Genomic DNA, 18,905 nt, shown 5'->3' with positions numbered 1-18,905 from the left:
TTACACATCCTCGGCCTCACATACACTTTACCAGTGGATTTACTCTCCTGACAAACACACACACACACACAAACGCACGCACACACATACAGTCTATCTATGCGTATAGCTTGGTGTGCAGGGAGGAGAAAGGCATTAGAGACAGCAGACTGATGGATGGTGACAGGACTACAGAACAACAACAACACTACACCCTAGCCAGGACCTTTAACCACAGACAACACACAACTACCCCGCCACTGTCTATAGACACACATACACACTCTCTCAATGTCTGTCTGTCTGTCTCTGTCTGTGTGTGTGTGTTTAGCAGTGTGTGTGTGTGTTTTGCTGTGTCTGTCTCTCTGTGTGTGTTTGGCTGTGTGTGTAACCCCTGTCTCTGGGATGAATTAGTGCTGCATATGTTGGCTGTGTTGGCCAAGTTCACGCGACATTTCCCCGCTTTTTGATAAATCGACTGATTTACCTTCTATGGCCTCGGCGTATGAATAGTTGTCTGTTCCACACACACACACACACACACACACACACACACACACACACACACAGACAAACAGGCTCACATCCAGGAGGACATTTATTTCATGCTACTAATTTATGAGTGATGATCTGAATCCTGTTTGTTAAAGATTTGGCCAAACTGCAAGCAAGTAACGGCCAACAGAACGTGTGCCTGTGTGTGTGTGTTTGTGTTTATGTGTGTGTTTGTGTTTTGTCGAGCATATGCAAAAATGATTACGGTTGTGAATATTTATTCCCTATACCTGATGGACATAGGTCCACTGGTGCAATGTTTTTGAATAACTCATTCTTAAGTGTGTGTGTGCGCGACTTGTGCATGCTTGTATGGAATGCACATTGGTGTTTGTATGTATTTGTGGTAACCTGCTCGCGCGTGTGTGTGTTTGTGTGTGTGTGTGTGTGTGGAAGACTGGCCAGCCCTATGACTGATCACCTCTCCCGTTGCGCTCTCTCCAGAGTCAACATGTCCTCCCCTCTCTGCTTTCTTTGCCATGTATGTGTCGCTTCCGCCTGCAGACAATACCCGTTTTATGTGATTACACATACTCACTCTGTAATCAGAAGGCTCGCCCACTAAGGCGTGCGCGCGCGCTCGCATGTGTGTGTGTATGTCGGCATGTGTCTCTACCTGCGACGCCACGGCGCGGATATTTATCTTGCTGCCGTAAAATTCCCAGAGTTCTCCTCATTTTTTTCTCCCCCTCTCCTCCGCCGTGGGGCGTTCAAAGGAGACCATTGAGAGAAAAGCAAACAGGCATGGCATGGGCAAACAGAGCCCTGCGTCGCAGGGACATAGCAAGCAAGGGTGTGTGTGTGTGTGTGTGTGTGTGTGTGTTAGAATTTGGGTTAGAGTTTGGGTTTAGGGGTTGAGACTTAATCTGCATATGCTGTGTGTTTGTCTGTGTTTATGGCATGTGTGTTAAGATGAGCGAGGAGACAATGCCCCTATTGTGGCGTTCCTCAGGATCATTAAAGCTTGTGTCGTCAGGATTTATCATGCTCTGCAACTATGCAATCATCAGATTAGCATGCTTTAGCGGTAGTAGCATTTGCATTTATGACATTGGTTTTCTCATAAGCAGTTTGTATCTGAATGGGAACTACAGGCTACAGTTAGCATTAGCTTGTGGCTCGTGGGCTGCAGCAGGAGTCGTCTTTGCCAAATGTCCTTAGCTTCAAATTAGTGTCATTTTCACTGGGACCCAGACCAAACCTCTAACTTCAGTCTAATGGTGCGTGTGTGTGTACGTGTTAGTGTGCGTGCGTGCGTGTGTGCGTGCGTGCGTGTGTGTATGTCTACCTGCCAAAGGTACACTTGGGCTGTTAAGTCTGGACTGCTTCAAGGGAGTTAGATTTTTTCTCTGATTCCCTCTCCCCCTCGAGTCCCCTCTTTTCAGTCTCTCTCTCTCTCTCTCTCTCTCTCTCGCTCTCTCTCGCTCTCTCTCGCTCTCTCTCGCTCTCTCTCGCTCTCTCTCGCTCTCTCTCGCTCTCTCTCTCTCTCTCTCTCTCTCTCTCTCTCTCTCTCTGTCTCTCTGTCTCTCTGTCTCTCTCTCCTTCTATCATTCTATCTTCTATCATCATGTCCATTTCCACCAGGCTCTCTTACTTCAATTTCAGTCAGTCTCTCCCTCCCTCTCTCTACAAAGTAATACCTTGGTTTACATAGGAGGCTATGACTTATTCACTGCACTTAGGCTCGCGATCACGTTTCCTGAAAGTGGACTCTGTTGACATGCTTGTGACCCCTGAAATGGTTCTGGGACAGTTGGTCTCTGCTGGGGCACGTTAGCTGGCCTCTGGTCCACACTGACACACACACACACACATTCCTATGATGTACAGAACAATTTAACATTTGAAAGGTTGACTAAGCTGCACTGAACACCTCTACTGTGTCACAGTATTTTCTCTGTGTGTGATTGTGTGCGTAATGGTCTTGTGTGTGTGTGTTACGGTCGTCACTCTGTGTTTGTGTTCTGATCTTCTTTCTGTGTGTGTGTGTGTTGTGGTCTTGTGTGTGTGTTACTGTCTTCTCTGTGTGTGTGTTTGGGTTCACTCTCTGTCTTTGTTTGATGCTAATTTGTAGCCAGGATCAGCAGTGTTGTGTCTGCAAGAGATTGGATGTCTTTGTTTTTGTCTCTTGCACAAACAGATCTGCAATGCTCTATACTGTACACACACACAGACACACACACACACACGCACACATTTGTTTCTCTTTTTCCCTCGCTGTTTTCCTGAGTATTAACCTGAGGAACCACACACACACACACGCAGCACCAAGCCCCCACAGCTCTCTCTGAGTGAGAGTTCTCTAAGAGGAGAAACTCCTCCCAGGGAGCCACTGTGCTGGTCCTCTGCCTGCGTCGCCTCTCTGCTGCGTGACCTGCTCCTCCAGCCAGGGGATCTTTCAGAAGGACACACATCCCAGTCAAAGCTGCCACCCCTACCCTACTGTCTCTACTAGGAGGTGCACCCTATCGTTTTTGTGGGGTTGTGTGTTAGGTCGCGTTGTGTTGCGTAGGCCTTGGTGCGTGGTTACTATGTGTATGATTATGTGTGTGTGTGTGTGTGTGTGCGTTTGTGTGTGTGCTGCCTGGGAGGTGAGTTTGAGCTGTTAATGACAGACCAGAGGAGTGTGTGTGGACTGAAATGAGTAGAAAGGAAGGCCTCTGTGTGATTAGAGGCCCACAGTTAGACTGGGAGAGACTAAATATGGAAGCCTTGGACGGACAGAGACGCTCTCCTACACACACGCGCGCGCGCGCGCACTAACGCACGTGCGCGCATACACGCACACAAAAATGCACAGCTACTTGCTAAAAGGTCGAATGTCAGTTTTGAAAAACAGGAATGGTGTTTTTCAGTATTTCTTTTGCACCAGTGTACTTAATGACAGTCAGAATGTTCCAGCGTCAGTGAAATATATACATACGTATGCATATACTGTATACATGTATATGTCATTCACACATATGCACACCCACACACGTGTCTCAACCAGTGTTGTTCACTCTAATCACAGATGTTATCAAAATGAACCCTTCAGGTGAACTTCTGCCACAAACGATGAACTTCTCCTCTTCTGCAAAGCCAAGAACACTGGAACGTAGGGAGAATTCTCTGCCGTGTGTGTGTGTGTGTGTGTGTGTGTGTGTGACTGGATGTGTCAGGACAGATCAGTGTGTTTTGGTTTAAAGTGTGTGTCTCAAGCAGGGCGTGTGTTGTGCACTGGGGAGGAAGCGCGCGCGTTTGTCGGCGTGTCGGTTTGATCTTTGACCCTCAACAGCACACTGCACAGCTGTTTAAGAGTACTTGATGAAGGGCGGACGTGTTGTCAGTTGCCCGGGAGAGTGTGTGCTATAGAAAGATCCCCCCCCAGCCTCCACCCCCCCAGCCCCCATCCCCCCCAGCCTCCATCCCCCCCAGCCTTCATCCCCCCCAGCCTCCATCCCCCCCAGCCTCCATCCCCCCAGCCTCCATCCCCCCCAGCCTCCATCCCCCCAGCCTCCATCCCCCCCAGCCTCCATCCGCCCCCAGCCCCCATCCCCCCCAGCCTTCACCCCCCCAGCCCCCATCCCCCCCAGCCTTCACCCCCCCAGCCTTCACCCCCCCAGCCTTCACCCCCCCAGCCTCCATCCGCCCCCAGCCTCCATCCGCCCCCAGCCTCCATCTGCCCCCAGCCTCCACCCCCCCAGCCTCCATCCCCCCCAGCCTCCATCCCCCCCAGCCTCCATCCCCCCCAGCCTCCATCCGCCCCCAGCCCCCATACCCCCCAGCCTTCACCCCCCCAGCCTTAACCCCCCCCAGCCTCCATCCGCCCCCAGCCTCCATCCGCCCTCAGCCTCCATCCCCCCCAGCCTCCATCCCCCCCAGCCTCCATCCGCCCCAGCCTCCATCTGCCCCAGCCTCGTCCCCTCCAGGGGAGGATAGCCCTGTGTTCCATCACCCGGTCTGACCTGAAGCACACCACACACACACACCGACCTACTTGTACACACACACACACATGCAGAATGTGTGCGGCCCTTGTTCAAACTGAAAGTGCTCTCCATTTATACCATACTAGACCGTTTTAATCTCATGTGAAGCCAAGTCAATATATGCATAGTATCCCATATGTTTGGGATTGATCCTGCCTTGAGGCCTGCAAGCATGGCTGCTCCGCTCCTCTATCTACCCCGGGCCCGTCATCGTCACCATCACAGCAAATACACTTCAGGAAGACCAAGAATGTTTGGGCAAAGAATTGTCAATTATATTGCAATGACCATGATCATGTTGAATTACTGATTAGGGTTAGGCAAAGTTGAGAGTTAAATAAATGAAATACTTGAATCTAAATCCCAAGATATGATTGTTAAATTTGATTTCATTGTGTAAACTTAAAAATACATTTTGGAGTGGGCCTGGGGCAATTGCAGCCTGTACCTCGCCTGAGTGTTAATCCCAGGTTGGGTGTCACTTAGGCAGGCAGGGGTCTCTCATTTAGTCGCCCTGTTTGGGTCTGGACCACCCTAAAGTCAGGAGGGGGAGTAACCACTGAACTCGGTTTCTTAGAGAGAGGGGCTGTGTGTGTGTGCGGGTACCCCCCATGCATCTGAGCATTTCTGCACATTCCAAACACACGCACACACACACACACGAGTGTTGAAAAAACACAAACCAACCGATCCCACACACACACACCTCTCCATGCTCCATCCAAGTGAAAACAAAAGTGAAGTCATGGTCTTTGACGGAGCGGCGGCTCATAAATCACCCTGAGATGTTTTACTGCCTGTCCAGAGAACACAGCGATCATCCATAAAACCCTGCCAGGCAGCAGACGGGTCAACCGTGCTGGTCTCAGACCAGCCTCACCCTCTCTTCATGTCTCCTGTACCAGTACAGAGGAACACCCATCTGACCTGAGATCTGAGCTCCGATACTCAACCTCACAGCTAGTAGGATGGCCCAAATAGGCTCCATTTTGTGCGTACTTCCTGCAATAGTACATAGTGTGCAAGTGCAGCTGCTCAAAGTACAAAAAAATACAATCAATTGCAGTTCAAGATGCTGCATAACACCATGGTAGCCGTACGTCCCATGTAGTCCCTCTTTGATGACATCATGAATCCTCCGGGCCTGAAAGTGATGAGGTGTTAAAAGAGTGGCGCGATGCAGATCCCTTCATATCGATCCAAGAAAAAGTCGGACAGCAGAAACCAGATATGCGCAAAGGCCGAAACCAGACCTCCTATACTGTCGAGTGCGATTTAGATTGATGTAAAACCATACGTTGTTATATAATGCTCATGGACCGAGCTTTCAAGCTTTAGACTCAAGCTACTCAAATGATGTGAGGACTATTGTTTTCCTTAACAGACGTTTCCCCCCCCCCCCCCCCCCCCCCCCCCCAGAGTGTGTTTGGGGGATGAGGATGGAGGGAGGGAGAGAGGGAGTGCACAGACAGACGTGGAGATGGGCGACCGGCTGTGGAAGCAGAGCGGAGGCGGAGGGCAGGAGAGAGGAGGAGGGTAGCTTTATCTTGGCTGTGCGGTTTGGAGCCTTTCACCAGAGCTGATAACCCATCTCAGGTTGCCCCCCCCCCATCCCCCTCCCTGTGTGGGTGAGGCCAGATACTATCCTTTTACTCTTCTCTTTTTGTCTTTCTGAAGACCCCGCCGGGCCTTCTGTAAACAATGCCTGACTCTCCCTCTCTCTCTCTCTCTCTCTCTCTCTCTCTCTCTCTCTCTCTCTCTCTCTCTCTCTCTCTCTCTCTCTCTCTCTCTCTCTCTCTCTCTCTCTCTCTCTCTCTCTCTCTCTCTCTCTCTCTCTCTCTCTCTCTCTGTCTCTCTTTCTCTCTCTCTCTGTCTCTGTCTCTCTCTCTCTCTCTCTCTCTGTCTCTCTTTCTCTCTGTCTCTGTCTCTATCTCTCTCTCTCTCTATTTCTCTCTTTTTCTCTCACTGTCTCCTTTCTACTGTCTTCCTTTCTATCTACCTCTCACCCTTTCTCCCTCTATCTCCTTCCCTCTCTCTCTCTTTCTCTCTCTCTCTCTCTCTTTCTCTCTCTCTGTCTCTCTCGCTATCTATCTCCCTCATTTTCCCTCTCTTTTGTTCTTATCAGACCAGTGAAGACAGTGTTATCTCACTTAGCTGTTCCGCTACCGAGACGGCAGACAAAAGCGGTTACTGTCCATCAGTCCGTCCATCGGCTAGCCAGATGCTAATCAAGCTAAGTCGCGCTCCACTCTGGGGCAAAGCATACCGTGTTTGTGTTGGTGTGTGTGTGAGGGAGGGAGGGAGAGAGTACTTGAGCCTCCTAAACCTTGTCTTACAGGTGGATCAAACAAACATGAAACACAGCATGTCCTTTCAGCTAGTTTGTACTGTTTTGTAGTTCTTTTTTTCCCTTTTTTTTATATATAAATGGTTTTCAGCTAACCTTACACAGCACGCTGGGTAGATATATTGAAGGAAATGGGCCCTGAGATTCTGGCCATGGTTAAAACTTGTGTTTAATTGGCTTTTTAATGATAACTTGGAAAGAGTGAGACTGTTACTACTGTACATACTGATGAATGATTACTCTCATCCACAACACACACAGCATTTGAAACTACTACTCATTTATTAATAGAGCTGAAAAGAAACGCACGTGGATACACACACACACACACACACACACACACAGTGACCTTTAAAAGACTATTAATCTACTAATGGAGGTCTACTTGGACAGGGTGAACAACATGGCTCTATGTCGACAACCTGACTTTTCTGTGAACTTCCTGTTTGAACCCCCTCCCTTTCAACTCCCTCTTTCCATCACTCCTCTCTCTCGCTCCCTCTCTTCATGGCCCCCCTTAACCTTAACCGCCCCCCCCCCCCCCCCGCGCAGACACACACACACACACACCATTTCTCTCGTTCCTTTTCTATCGCGATCCCTCTTTTCTGTGTCTCCTGTTGGGCCTATCGGTGTCTCCTCTGCCTCGTCTCTCCGGACCCCCTGAGCGAGCGGGAGGAGTTCTGCCACGTCGCTCTGCCAAACACACCACTGTCATTTTCCATCCAAAGAGATGGCGCACTGCCTTGTGTGTGTGTGTGTGTTATGAAACACACACATATGGGTGGTGTGTAAGTGGCTTGGAGTGTGTCCATGCTACTTGCTGTGGCCAACTGAGCAGGAAGTGTCTAATCTACCGGCTAAACTGAGCATGAGCGCACGCACACACCCACACAGAGACGTGCACACACACACACACGTACGAATGCACATACACACAAAGACACACACACACAGGCAGACAGACACGTGCACTTCTTTCTTGTCACACTGCGGTCACAAAGTACATACAAATCAAAAATGTTCCGGCCGATCTTTCACTCTCTTGGAAAACATGTATTTTCCCAGATTCCTTCCTTCTCTAACCAAATGAGTATTATGTGGAGTGGAGGTTTCAACATGACCCCCCCATCAACTCTTTGGTAAAACACTGTTTTTCAAGGTTCAACTCGAACCTACTACAACCCTTCGTGATCCATCTCGCAGCCTGTAGAGGCTAACATGACACTGGTGTATACCAAGACCTGTTTATGTCTGTGTGTGTGCACGTTCTAGCTCACTGGTGTGTTTTCCTGCACACTGTAGTGTGTGTGTGTGTGTGTCTTTCTGTATTTCTGCCTCTCTGTCTGTGGTTTTTGGGACTCCAGGAATACCCAGTTTCCTGGGCCAGTCTGGTAACAGCAGTGTTTGGTCTGGGTCATGCTAGCAGACTGAGGTGTTCAGTATTTTTAGCCGGGGTGGAATGGCAGTCGTCCTCAACCCCCCGAGGGGGTGGGGGGGGGGATGCTAGACGCCCCTTCACGGGCCTGATGGGGGGGAGTGTTGGCGTGGCAGCAGGTTGGAAAAGGACGCCTAAGCGTGTCATCTCTGCTCCTCCATGGATATGTTACACACACACACACACACAGTCGCACACACACAGTCACACACACGGTACTAGAGAGCAGTAGAGAGAAGGTGTGTGGGAAGGTTCGTACGTAGCTCCCGACGCACTGGGCTACACGCTAACCCTGCTCTCTGCTGGCAGAGGTCACAGCGAGGCCAGGCACCTCCACACAGGGGTCCCCCCAGGTGTCACCCCAGGTGTCACCCCCCCCGCCCCCCCCTCCCCCCGTATCATCCCCAGTGGAACCCTGCCCATGTGAATGTGTGGCGGCGTGTGTGTGAGGGATTGTGTGTTCTGGATGTTGCGTGTGTGTGTAGATTTTCGGGGGGCTAAATGTGCCTTTGTGTTCCCCTCAGCTGGCATCAATCAGCGCTACGTTGGGCCCCGCACAATAAGGCCCTTGACTAGGACCTCCATTTAGCTTGGCAGGGCGGCCCTTTTTATCAATACACACCAATCTTTACCACCAAATTCCCCCTTTGAAAGTGCCTTTTGCTCGGGAGAGGGGGGGGGGGGCGTTCTCAGCGTTTGTTTAACGTCGGGCTGAGTGACACGGTTGCCAAGGGAGATGGCGTGGAGGGGGGGGGGGTGGAGTGAAGTGAGGTACTCTCTGGGGTTTGTGGGTAAGGAGAGATTCTGTGTTTGGGTTAGAGTGCCTGGGGTTTTACCTGTGTGTGTGTGTGTGTGTGTGTACGTACGTTTGTGCGCATAAATCTAGTATAACAGTTCCTCAGGCCTCACTCAAGCCAAATGTACTATAGATCTATATTGGTGTTTCTGTTCACTGTGAAAAGTGGGACATTTTCATTGGTAAAACCTATTGTCAAATAGCCTAGGTCATTGTGCTCCTCTCTCTCTCTCTCTCTCTCTCTCTCTCTCTCTCTCTCTCTCTCTTCCCATCCATCTCTCTCCGTCACCACTCCTTCATGTGGTTCCAGCCCAGAGTGGAGGGATTGACACCCCTCCCTCCCCTGCTCAGGTTCAGCTCTCAGACCACACCTAATGGTTCAGCCCCCCCACTCACCTCCCTCCTCCGACAGGATGTCCTCTGCGTTTGGAGAGTTCTCGTCTGGTCTCTCTCTCTCCCTTTTCTCTGAGTTTCTCCCTCGTCTCTCTCCTCAGGCCCACTTCTCACCCTTTCGCTATCGTTCACAGTACTCACAGCATCAGAGTTACCCAAACATGCATTAACTATAACCCCCCCCCCCCCCCAGGTGATCGCCCTGGCGGACGCGGCGGAGGACAACAGGGCGCTCCTGGAGCGGGCCTTCTCGCGCCTGCGGAGCGCCAGCCACCTGCTGATCCTGCTGGTGACCCTGTGGCAGGGCCTGGGCCCCGAGCAGAGCAGCATCCTGGAGGCCACGCTGCTGCCCCTGCTGCACGACACGCCCCAGCTGGTACACACACTCACACACACACACTCACACACACACACACTCAGACGCATCCAGAAACGAGCACACGCACAAACACACGCACACTCACCCACGCGAGCACGCACGCACGCAGATACACACAAACACACTGTGACTCCACGGACGCGCACACGGACGCACGCAGCCACACACGGGTGCTCGCGCACACGCTTCGCCCATGAACACACATGAGCAAAAAGCAAAAGCGCACATTCGCACAGACACACCCAGACACAAACGCTCACAGCGACGCACACTCCTACTGTATTGCACGTCATTTGGACGCACACGAATTCCCCCTCTCCGAAAATGGTCAAGAAAAGGACACCCAAACACAGGTACTCACACAGGGCTGTCAGCCCCTAGTGATAAGACGCATGCACACACACACACACACACAGACTAACAAACACGTTGACCTGTCTCCACATCTGTCTCCTGCATGCTCACCCCCCCCCCCCTCAGCAGAGCAAACACAGTGCAGCTCCCTGGGCTACTCTAAAACCCCTAAGTGGTCCACCTCCCTGTAGAACACACACACACACACACTCACACACACTCACTCACAGGTGCCACTCAACATTCCCTGACAGCCTCACCGCTGGGTGTGTGTAAAGTGTGTGTGTGAGAGAGAGGGACAGGGACAGAGACAGGGTCCCCATACATTGACCTTCTGATGACCTTGGAGGTGGTCGACCCTCCGTCCCAGTGGATTACTATCAGGGATCCACACCTACGAAAGAGAACCTGCAGGGTTTATATATGGCCGACTGTGTCAGAGGGGCTCTGGGGCTCCACTGAGGGGCCGTGTGAGACGGGCGTGTGTGTTAGAGAGAGTGTGTGTGTGTGTGGGGGGGGGGAGGGGAGGGCAGGGGAGGGTGAGATGTCCTGGTAGTGATTCTAAATGTCAAATAAACAGGCGTGTTGAGAGAGCCCTCTGACACACCGGCAGAACCCTGCCTGCATGGAGACCCAGGGGACAACGGGCGGGGGAGTGGAGTTGTATGCTGGTGTGTGGGAGGTTGGGTAGTAGTGTGTGTGTGTGTGTGTGTGTGTGTGTGTGGGGGGGGGGGGGGTGTGTGTGTGGGGGTGTGTGTGTGTGGGGGTGTGTGTGTGTGTGTGTGGGGGGGTGTGTGTGTGGGGGGCTGTGTGTGTGGGGGTGTGTGTGTGGGTGAAGGGGTAGTTGTGTGTAAAAGTGTGTCTGTGGCGGCGGGGGGGTTTGGTAGTTATGCATGTGTGTGTGGTGTTTGTGGGATGTTGGGTGGTTGTGTGTGTGTATGGCAGGGATAGTTGTGTGTGTATGGCAGGGATAGTTGTGTGTGTGTGTGTGTATGGCAGGGTTAGTTGTGTGTGTGTGTGTGTGTGTGTGTATGGCAGGGTTAGTTGTGTGTGTGTGTGTGTGTATGGCAGGGTTAGTTGTGTGTGTGTGTGGGGTGATATGATCAAAGACAGTGTGTCATTATCACTCAGACTGTTTCTATTTAGAGCTCGCTCCATTAACCCAGTTTCACACCAAATGACTCTCCTGTCTCCTCAGGAGGGGGGAATGGAATAAGCACTGTATGTCACACATACACACACACGTATGCATCTATTGATATAGAGCATGACACGCACACATTTTGCCAGTAGCTTGGAATAGACAGCACCTGAAAGTGCTTCTGAGCCCCCCAGAGAGACACAGAGACAGTGTCTGTGTACTGTGTGTGTGTGTGTGTGTTTCTGTGTGTGTTTGTTGTAGCGGTTGCTCTTGTGAATGGGATTAAGTTAATGAAAGGTAATTACGGTCATGCTCGCTGCATTACCACAAACATGAGGAGAGGGTTATTTTCGAAAGACGCACTCATACGACACCAATGCGGAGGGATTACCTACCCGGGTAGATGGAGTCAGACAGGCTTCTTTTAGAAAATTGCACGTGTGTGTGTGAGCAAGTACATTTCAGTTGACGGATGGAATGTGCACGCTTTTGTGCGCAAGAGAGGGAGAGATGGCTTAGCCCATAGTCCTCCGTATCAAAGTTGCGGGTCCAGAACACGCGTCACCTTTCCGCCCGGCCAGCGCGTGACCTTCGACCTCTGGCGTAATCCTCCGCGGCGAGGTCATCCCAGGTGAGCGTGAAGCCTCTTTCTCCTCGCTGAAGTTCCCTTCAATGGAATTCCTCGGGGATAAATACCTGGGAATGCTGACAGGATTCCAAGCAGGCTTGTCCGCGGCGCGGCCAGGAGTGGTGGGTGGGATTAGAAAACCAAACCTTCGGTGGATTAGCTAGAAGAGTCAAGGAGAGGAGGCCACTTAGCTCTATTGACACACGTCCACTGAACCTTCCAGCCCCCGAGTCCTAAAACGACAACAAAAGATCGAGAGGCGCGAGGAATGGAGGTAAACAGGGAGTTGAATAGAGGAATACCAGCACGTTCCCTCTAGAACAGTGGTTCCCAACCCTGGTCCTAGGGAACCACTGTTCTGTAGGTCTCTAGAAGTTTCCCCGCTCCAGCACACCTGATTCGAATGAAATGATAAGCCTGCCAACGACCCTTCATTTGAACCAGGTGTGTTGGAGCGGGGAAACATCTACAACCTGCAAAACGGTGGGTCCTGAGGACCAGGGTTGAAGACCTAGAGGAGAAAACAGGATGAGAAGGAGGGATGACGGAAGATGTGGCAGAACAGTGACCCTCCTCGGCCGAAGGAGAAAGGAGTGGGACGTGGGAGGACTGGACGGATGGAGGGATGAGGGAAGGGTTAATGTGATTGGCTTTTCTCGCTTCGGTAGAGTTCGGCAGAGGCAGTCAGGAAGGAGAAAGAGGAGGAGAGGAGGAGTGTCACAGGAAACCCATGTCTCTGGTAATTGACGGGGAGCTTGTTTAGCTTGGCCCAAACCAGCAGACCGATGCAGCCAACCAGAACGCTCGCCTGCTACCCTTCTCTCTCTCTCTCTCTCTCTCTCTCTCTCTCTCTCTCTCTCTCTCTCTCTCTCTCTCTCTCTCTCTCTCGCACTCTCTCGCACTCTCTCTCTCTCGCACTCTCTCTCTCTCGCACTCTCTCCCCCCCGCTGGACTCTGAATAGAGCTGCTGACTTCATCTGACCCTGTTCTATTCCTGCACCTTGTTCTCTCTAATGTTTACATTACTTCAACTTTCAGGAACCCATACCACCTCTCCTCCTCGCGTCTTGCTCCATCGTCTTCTCCATTATCATCCCTCCAGTCAAATTCCAGTCTGATGCTTTATTGCCTCGACATGAAACGAGCGCTTGTCTCGGTAGCAACACGTGAAGCGGTATCAAACACCTCAGCGGGCCGAGAGGATGAGTGAGATGCATTCAATGTTTAAAAAGTTTAGGGAAAAAAGATGTTGTCATCATACAATGCCTGTCAAATGTTGATGTTCATTTTTAGAGACACATTTTTCCTTGTTCGAATTCAAAGCACTCAATTAATCACTCAATCACGGACTGTAGGGCATTTATCCTACATGAATATCATGTTAGCATGCTCTCCATATATAGCCTAAGATGACAATAAAAAATAAATTAATAAAAAAGCTCGTCGTATAAATATCTGTACATTTTGGTCAAAGTAAATCTTCATAGCATTAAATTACCTAGTTTGTTGCATATAAAGAATAGAAGCATGCATGTGTCTTTCCAAAACATCACTCTCAATCTAGCTTCCACAAAGAAAAAATATTTCGACATTCGGTGACATGGACAAGGAATCCTTCTCTCCCGGCGCCAGGCCGACCGCACATCACGCTACTTTGACCAGGAGAACCGGCCCGACGTTGAAATTACTTCCCCAGTCGTCTGAGAGACGGCTGTCTGGAGCACTGCAGTTTGTTCTAATAGGCTCCTCTCCCGCAGCATCCCCATGACACTACATCCTGACATCACATCCTGACATCACATCCTGACATCACATCCTGACATCACAGGCTGTCCCCCCCCCAGGGACCCTCCCCTCTGACCTCCTCAACAGCCTTCCAGCTTCTGGAAAGTTCAGAAATCCGATTTAAAGGAGCTTTTTTTGTGTGTCGGGGAAGGGGGGGACTTCAAACGGTCTGGTCCGAGTGGACCGGCTACGTTGCCAAGGAAGTGGAAGGAGATGTTCTCCCTGCTGCCGTCCATCCGTCTCCTGCCTTGTTGGGCCCCCGATCCAAACCGCAGCCTGTCCCCTACAGTCACCTTTGACCTGCTGTTACAGTAGGTGGTGGGAATGTGCTGTTGCGAAAGGGGGGGGGGGGGGGGGGTTCTGATGGAGGTGCAGCAAGACATGTCAGCTCTGCTCTCCTGGCCAAGTGTCAAACCGCCCTCCGTCCTGTCATCTTGCGTTTCCTCAGAGACTGGCCGTTGGAGCTGGAATGTTGGGTGTTTAGGAGAAGGGCAGCCTGGGAGGGGCGGCCTGGGAGTGGCGGCCTGGGAGGGGCGGCCTGGGAGGGGCGGCCTGGGAGGGCCGGCCTGGGAGGGCCGGCCTGGGAGGGCCGGCCTGGGAGGGGCGGACTGTGGAGACTTTGTTGTTAGCAGAGTATCTTGTGCTTTCTCTTTTCTTTCCCATCCCTTCATCAGTATCTCCCTCCCTCTCTCTCTCCCTCTTACCCGTCTCCTCCCTGTCTCTCTCTCCCTCCACCCTTCTCACTCCCTCCTCCCTGTCTCCTCCCTGTCTCACTCTCTCCCGCTCCACCCTCCCCCTCCCCCCTCCCTCACCTCCCTCCTTCCTGTCATTCGCGCACATCGACACACAAACACTCTCTCCCATACCTAGTCCTCCTCTACCTCCCCTCTACCTCTCCCTGCTCTCTCGTTTCAGTCTCTGTCTTTCTCTCTGTCTCTCTGTCTGTCTGTCTCAATATATCCCTCTCTATATCTCTATCTCCCTCCTTATTTACCCCCCCCCCCCCCCCCCCCCTCTGCCAGTGAATGGGGGCCATCCCTGTCGTCACCCCTCCAGGGCTGATTACCTGTCATTAGGGCTCATTAGGGCCTATCACAGTGGCGGCAGGGGACACGAGGGGCGGGCACCTGTCAACACCCACAGGCATCCTACTCTGAGAGACGGACCTTGTGTGTGTGTGTGTGTGTGTCACCGAAAGACTGTGATCCTGTTGTCAGGATAGGTCAGTGCATGTGTATTTATGTGGTATGGTAGCTCAGTAGGTGTGTGTGTGTGTGTGTGTTGGGACAGTGTGTGGGTGTGCGAGTCTTCAGAGGAGATGGCCAGACAAGATCCCCCTCTCTTTCCGAGACAGATGAGAAGAGTGAGGGATTATTGGACGGTTTCACCACTGAATAGTTCTCACAATTGACTTGTCTATCAAATGACATTGTATCTGGTGTGTGTGTGTGTGTCTGTGCGCACGTTTTACATTTACGTCATCGTTAACGGAAGCGTGTGTCGGCCAGATATACGCTCTCACACTGAACCAGCACTGACTGGGAGAAAGAGAGAGAGACTGAAGGGGGAGAGAGAGTGTGTGTGTGTGTCCCTCCTGTGGTAGACTCAGCCGGTGTGTCTAGACTAGTCGGGGACAGGCAGGACAGACTGATGAGACAGTAGCGGGGTAAACACACCGTCTGAGGGCCCGCCAGCTATCCAGGAAACAGACGGTCGACACCACCCCAGCACAGCCACTAGGGGCACTGTTACACCCAGTGGAGGGATAGCAGGCACCTCTTTGTAGAGTAGCATGGCGACGTGGCGGGGGGGATTCCGACCAATATACAAGTTTAGGAGCTTCGGACGTACGCAATCTAAGATATTCATGGAATTATATGAAGCTGCATATTTAACTCACCTCCCTATCTGTCCTTTCACTCCCCCCCCCCCCTCCCTCCCCAGGGTTGGGAGGAGAGCGTGGACGCGGCCGTGTCCCACCTCCTGCGGACCTGCCTGTCGCGGAGCCCCAAGGACCAGGCCCTGTCCCTGGCCTCCTCCCAGCTGACCATGCCCCGGGACACGGCGCGCCTCAAGAAGCACATCACCCTGCTGTGCGACCGCCTGGCCAAGGGGGGGCGCCTGACCCTGTCCTCCGAGGCCAACGCGCCCACGCCGCTCCTGCTGCCAGGTGTGTGTATGTGCGGGGTGTGTGTGTGTGTGTTTTGGCCTCTTCTCTGGTGTTCCAGGGATGACCACACTCATCCCTAGCTGGGAGAAAGCCTCATAAACCGGACGCCCCAGTTAAAGATTTTAGGATTGGAGGGGGGACAATGCAGCCCATTCCAATGGCTGTTTATAGCCTTAACACAGAGACACACACGCACACGCTCACACACCTATAATAGTCTCTGTCCTGTAGGGTTAACTTGCCTGTCTCACCATCTACAACTGATTCATTCAGTCATTAACTTCATTAACTTCATCTCATACACACACACACACTCACACACACTTACAAACCCACCCAAACTCTCCCCCAGACACATGTGCAAATACACACTTCCACTCCCTGTCACACACAGGTGGACCAATAGACACATTAATGGACACAGAGGCTGTTGTGTTAGCCAGTTAGCCCAGCCTAATGAATATGGATCATGGCAAGGAAACATAAACAAGGGCTTCCAGCACCTTCTCTCAGGTTGTAGTACTCTGGATTAGAGCTTCACACATTCACAGTCTCTGGCAGGAGACCAGGGTGCAAATCAAATCAGAAGCCAATTTATTACCATTTCTAATATAGCCCTTCTTGTTTTTTTGTTTTTTTTACAAGCAATGTCCCAGAGGGTTTCATATAGACCCATAGAAGTGCCCCTCAGCCAACCTAAACCCTCAAGGAAGCTCAAACTGTCAAACTCCCAGGAAAACTCATTGAGGAAAAATTGAAGAAATTGGGAGGACCATAGGCTTAACATATTCATGCATCTTGAGGAAAGAATATTTGTCCACTTGTGACAGGTGAATTGTGTGTGTGTGTGTGTTTCTGAAGCTGTGTGAGTGTTGTTTGGTGTGATTCCTGGTGTGGACGACAGCCCTGATGGATGAAAATGCTGAAGTTAAAATGATGGTTTTGGCAGGCTGAACAGCATCTAGAACTTTATCAGCAGGAAGGTTTTTGGCGAAGTGTGTGTGTGTGTGTGTGTGTGCGTGGTCGCCATCACGTGCGTGCGTGTGTTTGACAGAGACGTGGATGGACTGGGATGCCGTCCGATCTCCCTCCTTCCTTCACCTTTGGTCTGACGCCAACACACACACACACACACACACACACACACACACACACGCACATGCACATACACAGTCCTGTCAGTCTTTATGTAAACAGTAATTTGTTACCAAACCCAAAGATGTTGCTTTTTCAATCGGCTGTAAACGCACAAGTTGTTTACGTTTCCAACAACACCGGCGGCAACCGTCGCCCCCGACACACACACATGCACACGCACCCACCGACGCACACAAACACTACGAGACACGTACACACTAACAAACACATACTACACGCACACAAACCAGCCCCACTTCATGGTCCAGCAGGAGACCCTGCTGTGTGTTTGTCTTGGCACGTTAGAAGGTGTGTGTTTGTAAGACTGTGAGTGAAAGGCTTATGTGTACACACAAACACACACACATCATTGTGGGTGGGGTGGGTGAGGAATGGAGAAGCGTAGAGAGAGTCCAAGAAAAAAGAGTCAATCTCTGTTTTTCTCTACCGCTGTGTGTGTGTGTGTGTGTGTGTAGACGTAAATGATATAATGTGAGATTTATTGGTGGATTATAACATCCATGTTGAACGTCCTGAACACACACTCACTCCCTTGTAGGACCTTCCCTCCAAGATGAGTCACTTTCTGTCCACGGGGTCCTGTCTCCCTGACGGAGAGCCTGTCCTCTCTCCTCTCGTCCCCCTGTCCCCCTCTCTGTCCCCCTCCCTGTCCCCCTCCCTGTCCCCCTCCCTGACCCCCTCCCTGTCCCCCTCCCTGTTCCCCTCCCCTGACCCCCTCCCTGACCCCCTCCCTGTTCCCCTCCCTGACCCCCTCTCTGTCCCCCTCCCTGACCCCCTCCCTGTCCCCCTCCCTGTCCCCCTCCCTGTTCCCCTCCCTGACCCCCTCTCTGTCCCCCTCCCTGACCCCCTCCCTGTCCCCCTCCCTGACCCCCTCCCTGTCCCCCTCCCTGACCCCCTCCCTGTTCCCCTCCCTGACCCCCTCTCTGTCCCCCTCCCTGACCCCCTCCCTGTCCCCCTCCCTGTTCCCCTCCCTGACCCCCTCTCTGTCCCCCTCCCTGACCCCCTCTCTGTCCCCCTCCCTGACCCCCTCCCTGTCCCCCTCCCTGACCCCCTCCCTGTTCCCCTCCCTGACCCCCTCTCTGTCCCCCTCCCTGACCCCCTCCCTGTCCCCCTCCCTGACCCCCTCCCTGTCCCCCTCCCTGACCCCCTCCCTGTCCCCCTCCCTGTTCCCCTCCCTGACCCCCTCTCTGTCCCCCTCCCTGACCCCCTCCCTGTCCCCCTCCCTGACCCCCTCCCTGTTCCCCTCCCTGACCCCCTCTCTGTCCCCCTCCCTGACCCCCTCCCTGACCCCCTCCCTGTCCCCCTCCCTGACCCCCTCCCTGACCCCCTCCCTGTCCTCCCTTGCTCACCCTTCCCCCTCTCCTCACCTGACCCTGTGTCTTCCACGGATTACATCATCTTGGGCTGACGGCCGGCGTCGGAGTCCGTTTCTACAGCTGCTCTTGGCCCACGCTACCAAACACTCCTGAACGAGCGCTGACACGCACACACACACACACACACATGGTACCACCGACAGCTGTTATCTGCCTCATGTTTGAAACACAGATGTACACACACACAGTCAGTATCACCTACAGCTGCTTTTGGCTACACGTTGTAAACACACCCCCACGCAGACACACCCAACCCACACACACACCCCGTCTGCACAACACCTGATGCTATCAGTACAGTGTCAGTCGTGTTTATCACATGGTTTTCATTACTCATATCACTGTTAGCGTTGCTCTGTCATTAGGTCACATGGTGAGCTTGTCTGTGTGTGTGTGTGTGTGTGTGTGTGCCTCTCTCCGACCCTCCCTGTTCTG

General features: G+C 52.3%; 1 protein-coding gene across 1 annotated transcript in view; it reads left to right on the top strand.

Annotated features, from left to right (window-relative positions):
- The window catches only part of bbs9 (Bardet-Biedl syndrome 9), a 102,555-nt gene that overhangs the window by 37,708 nt on the left and 45,942 nt on the right, over positions 1–18,905 (top strand). Inside the window, exons 19-20 of the mRNA XM_084706496.1 lie at positions 9,673–9,855; positions 15,711–15,936. Coding sequence (XP_084562622.1) covers positions 9,673–9,855; positions 15,711–15,936 — 409 coding nt within the window. The remainder of the gene's footprint in view (positions 1–9,672; positions 9,856–15,710; positions 15,937–18,905) is intronic.

Source organism: Hypomesus nipponensis, chromosome 2 (assembly GCF_054491055.1).
Source record: "Hypomesus nipponensis isolate SF chromosome 2, ASM5449105v1, whole genome shotgun sequence".
In the NCBI taxonomy this organism is placed as follows: domain Eukaryota; kingdom Metazoa; phylum Chordata; class Actinopteri; order Osmeriformes; family Osmeridae; genus Hypomesus; species Hypomesus nipponensis.
This window is presented reverse-complemented; position numbering and strand designations above follow the sequence as displayed.